This window comes from Carassius carassius, chromosome 25 (assembly GCF_963082965.1).
Source record: "Carassius carassius chromosome 25, fCarCar2.1, whole genome shotgun sequence".
Lineage (NCBI taxonomy): Eukaryota > Metazoa > Chordata > Actinopteri > Cypriniformes > Cyprinidae > Carassius > Carassius carassius.
Genome location: NC_081779.1, coordinates 5,106,637 through 5,121,490, shown reverse-complemented (window position 1 = coordinate 5,121,490; position 14,854 = coordinate 5,106,637). Strand labels below are relative to the sequence as shown.

The window sequence follows — 14,854 nt, the reverse complement described above, 5'->3', positions numbered from 1 at the left end:
TCATATGTAAATAATTAATAATTATATTATGCATGTATATTTATATAAAAAATGCATATGTATTAATTAAGGCATTTTCGGTTTTTGGTCAAAAGAGAAAAATTGCCGAAAATGAGAGCCGAAAAGCCACTCCACTCTTGCACCACTTATGCTCCCCGGAAAAGCAAAGTCCACTTAAATAACCAAAAAAAAAACTATATACACTTCATAGTTAAAATTATACATAGATTCTTATTAAAGCAACTGTATTAAAGTTCTTCACTCAAGACCTGTAAGTGATTTTTCTCTTTTTGTTTTGTTGTTTTCTCCAGTTGTTTTAAGCCTAAATGAGTTTATTTCTTCTGTTGAACATAAAGGTTACTTTGAAGTATGTGGGTAACCAAACAGTTGCTGGACCCCACTGACTTCCATAGTGTGCACGTGCTTCATATGTACATGCTCAGGAAAGGCGCATGTCAGAACAGCACACAAATGAAATGTTAAACCGGCAAGGTTTTAAAGCACATGCAAATAATGCACTTTTGTGACTGCAAATAAGTGCAGTGTCCCGTGAGTGTATCTCTACCGCTGAGTTAATATTTGACGTGAATGTATGTTGCGTTGTACCATATATTGAGACTAGGGCTGAACAATTAATCAAACATGATTAGTGTACAAGTTATTAAGTACATTAATGGTATAACACTTACATTATTATTCAAAAATAGATTTTTTTGTCAAGTCTCCGACATGAATTTTGCTGCAGTAACATTAATGATAAGTCATTTAACTGATCAGTCAAATATGACATTTCTTGAAAACTGACAGTAACACGTGACCTCAGACCTTTAAGCCTATTTACAAGTTGTAACACAGCTGACTCACGGTGCAGCGAGGGCAGATCCATTCTCCGTTGGGAATCTCGGGCAGGGGTGGGTTAAGGCAGTGGATGTGGTATGACGAAGGGCAGGAGTCACAGCACAGCAGCTCTCCACCGTCCTTACACACCCTGCAGAACTCCATGTGATGGTCGTCCTCTTCTGCCTCACCAACCACCTCGTTATCCTCCTCACCGTCAGATGCATCCTCACGAGCCTCCCACTGGATGCCCATCTTCTCCTAAAAGAGGGAGAGATGATGCTGAGTACAGTGGCACAGTTTTATATTGAACAGATGTGGAGACTCAGAGTTGGTTCACTCACACAGTGTGGGCAGCTCCAGGTGCCCTCTGGTGCCTTCTCCATATCAGGGTCCAAGCAGACCATGTGATAAGCTCGTGGACAGGTGTCACAGAGAATGATCTCTCCTCCCTGCTGACAGACCTCACAGTAATCCTGATGATCCGTCTCGTATCCATCACCATCATCATCACCTAGCAGAGAAGGAGAAAGGACAGTTCGATGACTGATAGAAGGACCCTATGATTTCCGTGATGTGAAACAAGGACAGAATAGTGGAATCCAGTCATAAAAAATGAATTTTACATATTTCAAAATGTCATTTCACTTTTACAAAATTACATTACCATTGTATTCTTTTGTATAGTAGAATGTACTTCTCGAAATATTTTAAATTAAAATAAAACTTACATGGAATACCATTTTTTTCTTTAGTTTTGATTGCAAATTTTGTTTTTTATTTGATTATGTTTTTTTATATAAGAATTATTCAATTGTTAATGTTATGTCTTCATTTGATTCCCACCATTTTTGATTATAATTTTTTATTAAATCATAAAGACAGAATTAGAACATAACAACAACATTTTGGCATTAAACTTTTTTTTTAACTTAAATTGTTAAACTGTACAAGTTTCATGATTTAAATTAGAAATTATTTTAATTTAACCATTAATTGCAATCTTAAAGCAATCAAACAATCCAGAAAAACTGTGATGCAAAAGAAATCCAGAAAAACATGTAATTGAAAAGATTCTAAAGAAATTCAGGGAGAGCATACAAAAAACTTAGCACAGGTGAAAGTAGTGTCTTTAGGTAAGTCATCTGTGCTGATTTCTTGGATGTAGCCATCTGATAATAAAGGCTTTTTATTTACAAGAGTGCAATGATCATTCTGTAGTTTTTCTTTGATGGACGGTGATAAACCCTGGACCAGAGAGCATCTTGACCCAGAGAAGCACTCTCTACTATTGGACTTTGTTTGAAAAAATGTAACTTGAGAAAAACATTTAACTGATTTCATAAGGCTCTATGATAGTAATGTGCCTCAAATGCATTTGTATTTTTAGGGGAGGATATCTAATTTCAAGAACACTTGGAACGCTCTAGGCTTTCCAAATATTCCTCAGGGTTTCAGTATGTACCAATTCAATTCAATTCAATTCAAGTTTATTTGTATAGCGCTTTTTACAATACAAATCGTTACAAAGCAACTTTACAGAAAATTATGTTTCTACAATATTTAGTAGTAGCTAGTAGTTTGTGCACGTTTGACAGGATTTTAGAAAAATAAAAATAATAATAATAATACAAGACGTAGTCAGCTAGATGATGAACTATCAATATTATTAATTAATAGTAATTATAGGAGTCACACATGTAGCAATAATTGTTAGTTCTGTTTGTTGATTCAAGGTTAGCATCATCTGGGGTCCTCTGAGGGTCAGCATCATCTCTTCTCAGGTGTTCTGGATCCAGACTGGACTGGATACAATGTTTTACTAACTAAATAGTCTTTGGTCCCTTAAGTTGTTCTCTGAAGGGATTATGACAGATATAAGGTGTAACCTTGGCCTGTTTAAGCCTAATAATATTCACAAGCACTGGTAGACAGAGAACACAAGATCCTCACCTTTTTTTGTCTTCTTTTTGGGCTTCTTTTTAGTGCTGCTGCGACTACTGCGGCTATTTGATCCATTGGAAACAGACACACTGTTCATACTGCCATCATCAAAGTCACTGTCCACGTCAACATCATCCTCTTCACTCTAAAACAGAGAATTTGAAATAAGAAGAGAGAAATACAGTCTGATAAATGACCAGAAAATTACTTAGATGTCTTTAGTGGGATACTAGGTCTAAAATTAGAGCAGAGTGAAGAAAAAACATATTTCATGGAAAAAGGTTAAAGGATGAGTGCAAAGACAAGCTGGAGAAAAGGAAGGGGGGAAAGTAGAGCTGAAGTCCTTACAGATGAGCGTTTCCTCTTGCTGCTGAAGCCTCCTAGTTTGATCTTCAGAGGAGCAACCTTTTTGGTCTTCACCTTCTTCTCTTGAGGTTTGGGTGCTGGTTTGGACTTCTTGCGTGCATTCGGCCCTGAAATGCACATGAATTAGCATCATCTTCCCATGAAGCAAGCAAAAAAATTGTGGCTATTCCTACATCAAAGTTGAACACTGTTAGCATGTAAAATCATATAAAGTATCTTGTTTCATTGGATTTCTGAAGAATCGTGTGACACTGAAGACTGGAGTTATGCTGCTGAAAATTAAACTTTGAGTCACAGGAATAAATTACATTAAAAAAATTATTAAACAGAAAACAGCCATTTAAATTGTAATAACATTTCACACAAATGTCACTGCTGGGGAAAACAGTTGCTTCGCAGGCAGTTACTCACATGGTGAAAAACCAAATTAAAAAACACAAATTAAAAGAAGTGAAACAACTTGGCCCTCACCCTTGCCCTCTTTTGTCTTGGCCTTGCGTATGGGAGCTGCTGGTGTGGACTCGGCACTGATTTTGGCTGTGACTGGACTTTCTTCTGCAGCTTCAACTGATACAGAGGCACTAGCGGCTGCCAGGGCTGTGGTGGCAGCAGCCGAACCCCGAAGAGGGTTGTTAGTGCTGAACTCCCTCCACTTCGCTCCCAGAACCATCATCATTTTGGAAACGGCAATTTTGGGGTTCTTGGCGGCGATCAGAGGCCTGTGAGATTGTAGGGGGATGATGTAAGCTTCTTAAAATATGTGACAAAGCAGCTCTAAAAAAGACAGTGTCTTTATTCAGCTCAAGTCAGTATAGTGTTGAGTTGACTAGTTCAGTTCAATAACTGTGTGAAGTTCATAAACTATGAAACATTCATCTTAAAAAGCATAAGACAATGGTGTCATTTTTCAGCTCTAGCTCAAGTTTTGTTCTCATCCGATAGTGTCACTTACAGTCAAATCAGTAATATAGTTCACCCAAATGGAAGCCTTTGAATTCCATAGTATTTTCCTCCATATTAAAAGTCATGGTTACCAACATTCTTCTAAATATCTTTAGCGTACAACAGAAAAAGAAACTTAAAGGTTTGGAACAACTTGAGGGTGAGTAAATGACAATTAAAATTAAGTGTTTTTTAAACTCAAACCAAGCAAGCCAATGGTGACAGTAGAAAGCAAAAAACAACAACAGCAACCGTTAGATGCAGAGACCACACTGCGGGTGCTTCACTCGCATTTGCAACTAAAAATAGATGTGTGTGAAGTATAAAATATATTTAGGAGCACGTGTGCGAAAAAGGCGAAAACCCTCCATTTTTTCTTAAATTTAATGTCACAACTTCAATAAATTAAATGGTTTAAATGGTTAAATCTTAATGATCATTTTAAGATGTCATATCTTGGCGATGGAAAAACATAAATCCTCATACAGCCTATTGATTATTAAACTTCAAAAGTATATGAATTAATATTTCAAAAGTGCACTGCATGTTGTAGTGTCTCTAGGCGGCGCTGTTGTGTGTTCATTAGTAATTCATGTTATTTAATTCACAGTAAACTATTGTAGTTTTTGGCTGGGATGCTTTCCCACAGGAGGAAAAGTCCAAGAACATTATTTGACAAATATAATTCAATATATATATTTTACTAGTAGCAGTAAAAATCTGTGTCCCATTCACTAAGAAAGACACTATATGACAAAGCAAGGAGTCTACCATTTAAATGCTGAAATTTTGGATAATTTACGATGCATATTAATGCATTATATGAGTATTTAATTGAATGTAATTGTAGCCTATGTTATTATAATTAATTTCAACAAATAAAGATATTGTTAAAACTAGTGGTGTCAAAATTAGCGCATTAACGCAGGCGATTCATTTTTTCAGTTTAACGTGTTAAAAATATTTAATGTAATTAACACGGGTGGGTTTAGGGTTGGCCACCCGACTCACAACTGCTGATTCTGTCACTTTTTCTTTTAACAGGAAGTGCATTTATTCTGTTGCAGAACAGGAGATGTTTCAGACACGTGCTCCACTTTACTTCAGCGCCAGGCGCGAAATAATATAAGTGCATGCAATGTCATGGTCAGTTCAGTCATGAAGTTACCAAAAAGGCTATTAAAGCTGCCTTAAAACTGTGCATGCATGCAATATATATAACCCTTTACTGTTCATTTGTTTTTCTCCTTGTTTCTTTGGATAAAAAAATCCATGTCCACTTATTTACACGTCTCTGTATACGTGGAATAAAGCAAATCTGTTACAGTTGACATTTTATACTAAGGTAACAATATATACCGTCATACCGCCCAGCCCTAACCGCAAGTATATTTCAAACCTGTGGGAAGCACTGGGTTCATTGGATCACTGTTGCTGTGATCGAATGCAAAACGCAGATTATCATCCCACCGACACACACATCATCAGAGATGTCTGGTTTGTTTGAAAAATTGTGAGGGGACATGGATGATGTTGTGCACAGCTAAATCACTTATAATAAACACTGCAATATAATTGTTTGTTTTAATAGTGAATTTACAATAAAAACATTCAATGACTTATGTGGGTAATGCACTCATACCTGACGAATTGGCTGAAGGCTTTGTAGTTGGTCAGAGTCCTATAGTCTTCCTCAGTGAAGACATGATCGATGTCCTCCATACCCCAGGTATCCAAAAGCTGAGAGGAACTTTTTGGCTCCTTTAAATCAATTCAGAAAAGCACTTCTTATAGAACTGAGTGATTCAATTTGTATTTATTTTAACATGTAGTTCATTTAGCTGCCAAATCCCATATGAACTCACAGCATCGTCATCATCCTCATCTTCCTCTTCCTCAGGTTCCCTCCGTTTGGAAGCTGCTGAGATTCTGTCGGCACCAGAGCTGCTTCTTTTCTTGTCCTTTGTGGTGCTGGCTCTTTTCTTCTTTTTCCTGCCAGGTGTGTAATCGCTACCCTCGCTATCTGAATGGTCTTCTTCACCATCGTCCAAATCAGGGCCTTCCACTGGCTCTGGAGAACTGATGGCGATATCCTGGAGGACACATTGGACATCCATTTGATCAGTTTTGGATGCTGGTAAAATCACTAGCCCATTCTCCAAAATGAGATTTTAGGTTAAGATTTATATTAATGTACAATACTATTCAAAAGGTTTGAATTTAGTAAGATTTGTTAAAGCATTTAATTAAATTAAATTAAATGAAAAGACCTTAATAATTTTACAAGGATAATTAATAATTTTCTATTTTACATAAATGCTATTCTTTTGAAATTTATATTCAAAGATTCCTGGAAAAGATTCCTGTTTTTTTTTTTTTACTCTTTAGTTTATTTAAAACGTGTTCTTTAATTGGATGCACAAATGCAGTAGCAAGTGCTGTATAAATTCATATTAAAGGGCAAATGAAACACGAGTATGCAATGTAGTAGTTATGTCATCAATTAAGTCATGGAGTTAGCAAAGAGGCAATTAAAGCTGCCTTAAAACTGTGCATGTATGTAAGCATTTTTTATACGTGACCCTGTACCACAAAACCAGTCATAAGGGTCAATTTTGATAAATTGAGATTCATACAGCATATGAAAGCTGAATAAATAAGCTTTCCTTTGTTGTATGGTTTGTTAGAATCTGACAATATTTGGCCGAGATACAACTATTTGAAAATCTGGAATCTGAGGGTGCAAAAAAATCTAAATATGAAGAAAATCACCTTTAAAGTTGTCCAAATAAAGTTCTTAGCAATGCATATTACTAATCAAAAATTAAGTTTTGATATTTATGGTAGGAAAATTACAAAATATCTTCATGGAACATGATCTTTACTTAATATCGTAATGATTTTTGGCATTACAAGGTACAGGTTTTAGGACCTGCCACTAGAGGGCGCACTACCAAAACAATAACAATTGCGTGGTTTGATGACGCTAGGAAGGAGATTGGAATGATGGGATTTGTTGTCTTATCCATGTCTTATCCGTATGTCTTACTCAACCGCTGATGGCCATCAATCAGACGGAAAGATAAATCATGGATTTAACGCGAGTTCAACGATTTGCGCGAGTAGATTACATACAAAATCAATGCAAAGACACGATCAGACTATGGATCAGACGTGTCCTCGCGCGGGTCTAGAGACGCGATGCCCTGCGTTTGGTGTTTATGCCCCATAATACTAATCTTGTTGATCGTTATAATAACATATTTCTGTAAAGATACGAATCAAAACAACTCAAAGCGAGATCAGCATCTCTTTCTAGTTGAAGTTTGTCGCAAAGCTACTTCCGCATTTGTCCACAACACTGTTGTCATGTGGTTTCTATGTCAGTAAAGGCGGTAACAAAAGGGTAACTAACATCATTGACAGGCGACTGCACTGCCCCGTGTCACTGTTTAGAATGGGAATTTTCTCATGATTTACAAGTAGTTGAAAACATTAGAGATATTGTTAGTAATCAGCTGGACAAAATATATAACACTAGCCCAGTGGTTTTTGGATATTTTACTGCAAATATCTTGCAAATAGTATCTTTAAAGAAAAATCGATAATTTTGATCCATACAATTTTTTTTGGCTATTGCTAAATATATACCTCAGCGACTAAAGACTGGTTTTGTGCTACAGGTTTCCATATTTGAGTCAGATTTAAGAACATGTCTGTGAAATGTAGTGGTTTTCAAAACTGTCCTGGAGGACCAGCACTGTCTCACTCATCTAACAAACCCAATTCAACTCATCAGATCATTAGTAGAGACTTTAAGAGCTGAAGTGGGTCAGAAAATGTAAAGAAATGTGAGAAAATGTGATGCATGTCATATTTTCTAACCTAACCCTAAAGCAGCCAAAATATCCTAATAACCTGCTGCTGTGATGTGTGTTCATCAAAAAAAAAAAAAAAAAAACTTTTGCAGCTTTAAGAATTCATCTATATTAGTGTTTGATAAGTTTATACATTTCTGAATAATAAATGTTCTACTTGCTGAAGGGAACGGGTAGCTAAATATGACATTTATTATAATGGGTTTATGTGAAGATTGTTTTAAGTTCACTTAAATCAGAAGTTGTTATTTAAGTCTAATAAATGTTTAAAATATTAGCTCTCAATTATACAGTAATGTTGAATGGCTAAAGTCAATGGTTAAATATAAAAATAATAATTCCTAGAGACATCTTTTCTTCAGTCATAAAAACATATGCCACTAATAGGTATGTAACGATTCACTCAACTCATGACTCAATTTGATTCACGATTTTGATTTTACAATTCGATTCACAAGTTATTTTTTTTACAAAATGAGATTTAAGACAAATTATAAATTAAATGTGTCCTTTTATTATTGCTTTGACAAAATGCTGCACGTTACTTTGTGAAATTGAAGTATAACGCTGTAATAATATATTTATATAGCACTTGCATATTATTGCTCTTTTGCTTCTGTTGTTCTTATTTGTAAGTCGCTTTTTGATAAAATCGTCTGCTAAATATTTTAGATATATAAATATACATAAAACTATATTGAAAGCCCCAAATCAAATAAATAACACAAATAAATGAAATCTCTTCATATAAACAAAATAAGCTTTGTCTGTGCTCTTTCCATTTAAAATTAGAGGCAACCACTGCATTTTAATCATGATCCAAACAAAGATGCTGCTCATACATGCAACATGAGCAGGTTTTAATCGAAATTAGATTGTGTAACTGCAAAAATTTTAAGCAAAAACAGAATGGTTTGACTTCAGTTTTGTGAAGCATGAAAAAGAAACGGCAAACAAGCTGAATGAGATGCAGATTCACTCTCTTCCAGCAGGTGGCGCTTAAAGCGTGTCCTTAGTTTCCACTGTAAACAAAGCAGCGCTGCACTTATGAACTTTAATATGCATTATACAGAAGATGAAAAGAAAAAAAATACCAAGTTCCTATCAGACATACATTCATATAAACTACTACACCCAACTGAATAGCGATTGTTTAGCAACTCAACTGATTTGAATCGTCACATATTTGAATCGATTTTCTACTGTCTCACGGTTTATTGTTAAATCCCTAGCCGCTAAACAAATATTAAAAGTACTATCTACATTGTTTTCTACATTAAAGTTTTTAAATATATATTGCAATATTTTCACATTTAATCTTCAAATTAATGTTAGGTGGGATAAATCACGATAAACAAGAAGATGCGAACGCGCTCAGGACAGTTCAGACATTGCTGTAAAAAGGTAAAAGACAATATAAATACTGTTCAGTTTCTTGCACAGACCGATCATTTTGTGTCTTTACACAGCAATGTATCGTCACGAGCTGCAGTGTTTAATTTGGTTTTGTTTGTGTATGTTTTGTGACTCTCAAAGCCGTGATTCCTATCCACTTACATTATATGACTGAAAGACTGCAACGGTTTGAGTAAAAATCTTTTTTTGTTGTTCTACTGAAGAAACAAAGTCACCTAAATCTTGGATGCCCTGCAGGTAAGCAGATAAACATTAAATTTTCATTTTTGGTGGACTATCCCTATAAATGATTTAGCTCGTCTAACAAAACCAGAACTTCATTACTTTATATTGTGTTCAGTATTTTAAATAAAATAAAGGGATCACTTGACCAGTTAATTAAGAAAGAGATTCTAAACTAATTTAATTTCGTAATGGCTGTGTTATAAATACAACAAAAGCACTCAAGGCTGATTTATACTTTTGCGTTGGATCTATGACGTAGCCTCTACGCCAGTGGTCTCAAACTCAATTCCTGGAGGGCCACAGCTCTGCAGAGTTTCACTCCAACCAGCTAAAAAAAAAAAATCACACCTGCTTGGACGTGCAGGCCAATAGTCTGCAGTGTCCATGGGCATGTTGCCGGTGTAACCCAAAGTATCAAGGCAAAAGCCGAAGAAGAAGCAGCTTGTCAAAGAACCATCAGGTGTGATGTGTTTTACTCATCGCCAGCGATTCCAGTTCATGAGTGGGATATTTTATCTGCTCTATCTTTCTGTATCAAACGATCTGCAAATCCAGCTTCGAACTGGGCCTTGTTTATAAAACTTTTGTCACCGAAATGATGGGAACAAACACACACGTGCGAAACTCTATTGCTGTCCTGGAAAAACAAACTGCATCCACTATTCCCTTAATGCTGGTTCTTTGGGAAGCTGGACAAGGTTATCTTTCCCTTATATCCAAAAATCACACTACTTTGGAGAAATTCTTCTCAAGCAAGTCATGTGCGTCGCTGTCAACGACTCCATTAACCCGAAACAAGCACGCTGATGGCCGCGCGCTCTTACTCTGGCTGCTGTGTGCACCCACTCTTCCTGGAGAAGTACCCATACAAGGAATTCCTCTCTCCGTGACTACATGAAGAGCCATGCTCGAAAAAAAAGAACATTCTAAAACTTATTCGAACCCTGAGGGAGTGTTCTTGTCACAGAAATACTCCAAATCATTTTTGAAACCCATGTTTAACATGAGAATGCAACTATTTAACTGTGTAAATTAGGGCTGGGTGATAAATCGATTTTATCGATTAACTTAAAATGTCTAGTTTAAATCGACTTGTTTGAATGAAAATCGGATTTCTTTTTAACATCCGCCAACGCTCCACTCAGGACCGTGGCTGTAGCTCCACGCCAGTTCAAAATGGGTTCAACCCTCCTCCCGCACGTTTGCCATAGAGACATGCTTACGAGTGAGAGCGATGTTTCACCCTATGAAATGAACAAGACCGCGGCAACACAAGCACAGCATATCCGCCAAAAAGCAACCTACAGCAGTGTTACTCGTTGCGTGGCTCGCCAATCTTTACTTTTGTGGCTCGCATGGCAGTAAATAATATGATGATATGATCATGCAGTCAATAGAGATATTTCATAGGGCTAAAACATAACCCATTAAAAAACTCACATCCGGTCTACACCGGACACGAGTGGCGCAATCCAACAAAAGACAATAGAACCCAGGGATGTTGTCTACACTGGATGCAGAGCAACGCGACACGATCCCCATCAGTAAATTGATGCCTCGTTCTATTTATGACTAAATGTACAGACACTACATTCAGGTGATTTGCAACAGGAGTGTGGTGTCATCAAGTTTAGACAGGTTTTATATATATACATATTAAACATAAGGTCTTTCCAGCATTAAGGTAATCCTGCTTTTTTATTTATTTTTTAAATCATCTCGTCTCAGTTACAAATTTGACTGGTAAATGATAAAGAATGATAGCCCCTTTTGTATTGCATTGCATTGCATATCAGGAATGACAGATGACAATGCTATTTATGACTAGACGTAACTTTTGATGCTTTGCGTTAAAAGTGGCTCTCTGACTGACTTTGCCATATCAGTGTGGCTCCCATGGAAAAAAAAAATAGTGAAAACCTCTGACAGTCTTACAAACATTTACAAACTGTATCCAGTATGATAAGAATATTATGTAACATGTTCACTGTTTACAATGGCAGGGCCTGCCATCTTGTCTTTTTGGCTTGTTGTTTCTGATTGCACTTTAACCCCAAGGGGGAAATCCAGATCAAATCCCAGAAGGTAAAATCAAAACAAAATCAAGTTAAAACTTGTTTGGAGCAATTTCTTTGTCATCAGAATACTGAATAATATTGTAAATGTGGGATTTTTTTTTTTAGCCCATATCGCCCAGCCCTAGTGTAAATAACTCAGAATACATGAAATAGCATTAGAACCCCTCTTTAATGAAGCAGTCGGATTGGGATTCAGCAGCTAAAAAAATTGAATAATGTACTTTTGATATTAATCAAAAGCAGTCATTAGGACATGCTATCCCATTTGTGACAGCAGCTAAATTGCTCTGTTTCTCATTAAGACATGGTGGGGGACGTTTCTAATAAATATCACAAGAACAGTGAATACTGCAAACAATATCCACACACATGCTCACAGAAAAAGGCACTTACCTCTCTCCGTGAGCGATTTCTCTTGCTGCCTTTGCTCTCGCGGCTTTTTTTGGCTTTTTTCTTCTTTTTCACCTTTGGGGCATCATTTTCTGACAACTCCTCGTCCAGGTCATCCTCGTCTGCAGAAGAAAAAAACCCATTATTTTTAAAAAATTATTTTTTATTTATATTGGTTTTTTTTTATCATTTAATAAATACATTTCATAATTATCTGAATGATGTATTTGAATTATTAATACTATTTTTCCTTTAATAAATAAATTTTTTCCCAGTCATTCAGATAAGTATCATTGGTTTCATATTAATAAAAAATTATGCTTGCCCACATTGCACTGAGAGAGAAATACCTACTTGATTTAATATTTTAAACTAAAAAAAAATTAGTCGAAGACTTTGTCTATATATTCAGTATATTCATTATGAACTCTCTACTGATTTTCGTCATTTTCAGATCTGGAAATGAATATTCTAAAAGTAAAATAAATTAATTAAAAATAATATAAAATTCATGAGCACGTAAACCCCCGTAATTAGGAAAAGAGCTGTTCAGATTAATCTAATCAATCATTAATGCCATTCATTGACATTTACATTTAATCTAATAATAGGAGAGCAAAGGATTAGTCATCTTCAAATCTACTTTAGTCATTTGATCTGAGTTGGTTGAAAATCATCTGGGCCATTTTATGTTGAGAAATGATGTCAATTAGGCTACCATCTCACAGTTATACAGGAAGTATTAAAATGACACCAAAATCACACATGTAAGTGGCCTGAGCATTATAATCAGATATCAATAATCAATATTAGTTATTTTTGGTAGCAGGATTGCAAATACTGAATCTAAGGACAAAGTTGCATGATAGCACTGATTTTACAATCTCCGTTCAGAAAAGTGACATGGCACTGTTGTGGTTATTATGATTATTCTGTCAGTCTAAATTTTCCTATGGACGACATTAATCTGATAAGATCTTAATGGACTTGCCTCAGACTGTTTATGAAAACAATATACTGGCTTTTCTCCAGGTACCACAGTATATTAACTCACTGAGTTGACTTACCAACAAATATACTACATTACTGGCACAAAACACTTGAAATCATAATTCCCTAGCTAAATTTTTTCAAAATAATCTTACATTCGGTTTTACATAATCAGTCAGACAAAAATACAAAAACACAATGAGTATTTTGCTCCATTCGACACACCGAATGACGGGCAAAACCCCCCTTTAACCATTTCCCTGAAAAAACTGGCGTCACATCCGATTCCTGCACATGCTGGTGTGCAAAATCAAAATATTACAAATAAAATCGACGGTTACGGTTATTTCACAGGCGAAATATAAAAAAAATATTGCGCTTGAACACCACAGGCCGACAGCGCGCGAGCAGCCAGAGCGCGAGGACACGAAAAATCCTCGCGCGTCAAACTCTCACGCGATTGTTACCGGTAGGCCGCTAAGCATCGAAGCCGGTACAACAACAACATAACACATCTAATGTTACTATAAAATCATTACTACTGCTTAATAAACTCTCCGTTTTGCTTAAAGTTACGTTTTGTGGCATGTCTGCCAATTGTGAAGGCGTATTATTTGAGTGCGACGGTAGAAATGGTATGAAAGTTACGTTAACGACGGTTAGCCGCGTAAAAAACGGCAACACAAAGCGCTGCCGGAAAAACAACAAGAATGTCTATTTGGATGATAAAAGGTAAAGTATTCAAACGTATAAGGTGAATTTCTCATTTAAATTACTATTCTAGTTCACTGTGTAAATAAATATCTAGAATCAATCCTGCTTGTGGTTTCGTTAGTCGTTACTAGCAACTGCTTCGTCGAATAAATGAAGTTTCACACCAATAAACTCCAACGAAGAACATTGAATACGTGACAGATAATCCGTTTAAACATTAAACGTGTCTACATTTAATCTATATATGCGACAAACAACACCAACACCGACCAATCGAGTGGAGTTGACCCGCGTCAGTAAACGTAACGTTAGATATTTTACCTTGCATCATAGACCGATGTTCAAAATCGTCCTCGCTGCCGGACATATTGTTGATTACAGCAGCTAGAGAGGATTGTGGACACTTGTATGCCGATTTTCGCCTCCTCTGGTGCCTTCTTGAAGCCGGGGGAGGCAGAAAATAAATGAACAATACAAACGGAAGTTAATAGTCACGGTAGCATGCTGATCATAGTGGTTACTCCATGCCAAGGGAGAAAAAACCCGAAAAGCGTGCAAATATATCTTACAATGGGGGACAAATAGCATTTGGTTTAATACAACTGGAAAAAAGCATGCTTAAACTTTAAAATACAAGTTAATTGTCCATTTAATGGACAAATGTGGCATAATGTGACTGAGGCATTAGCTAAGCAGGCTAAGAATGCTAACCTGGCAAAGTCTCCATAACTTTTAAGATTCCTTTAATTTTACATGCATTAAACGATGTCATAAATAGTATGATTTAACGAAAACATAAGTAGATTTAATGTAATACAATGTCAGAAATCGTACTCACACAACTTGACCTGTTCCCTTTTTCAAACAAACACTGAGCTAATTCAATCTAAGATGTCCCCACGTTGTATTGGCTCCTTTTCATCAACACTTAAAACAGTTTGTAATATCCCTGTTTCTAATAAGTAGTGAAAGTGTATCCGGATTATTTTATTGATTTATTTTTCTCCTTAGCTGTAGGATGCACACAACGTCGCAGTTTCTCCTTCTGCCACTTACACCCTTTGCATAGACACA

General features: G+C 36.1%; 1 protein-coding gene across 3 annotated transcripts in view; it reads right to left on the bottom strand.

Moving 5' to 3' along the window:
- LOC132103971 (chromodomain-helicase-DNA-binding protein 4-like) overlaps positions 1-14,854 on the bottom strand; it is a 33,287-nt gene extending 18,433 nt beyond the window's left edge. For 2 of the 3 annotated variants that reach the window (XM_059509093.1, XM_059509096.1), the window contains exons 1-10: positions 14,619-14,854; positions 14,102-14,217; positions 12,080-12,198; positions 5,955-6,182; positions 5,732-5,850; positions 3,619-3,866; positions 3,130-3,254; positions 2,791-2,926; positions 1,182-1,351; positions 865-1,098 (exon numbers count right to left, since the gene is read on the bottom strand). In XM_059509093.1, the coding sequence (XP_059365076.1) occupies positions 865-1,098; positions 1,182-1,351; positions 2,791-2,926; positions 3,130-3,254; positions 3,619-3,866; positions 5,732-5,850; positions 5,955-6,182; positions 12,080-12,198; positions 14,102-14,147 (1,425 nt within the window). In that variant the 5' untranslated portion in view covers positions 14,148-14,217; positions 14,619-14,854. The remainder of the gene's footprint in view (positions 1-864; positions 1,099-1,181; positions 1,352-2,790; positions 2,927-3,129; positions 3,255-3,618; positions 3,867-5,731; positions 5,851-5,954; positions 6,183-12,079; positions 12,199-14,101; positions 14,218-14,618) is intronic. The other variant, XM_059509094.1, reaches the window with a different exon arrangement.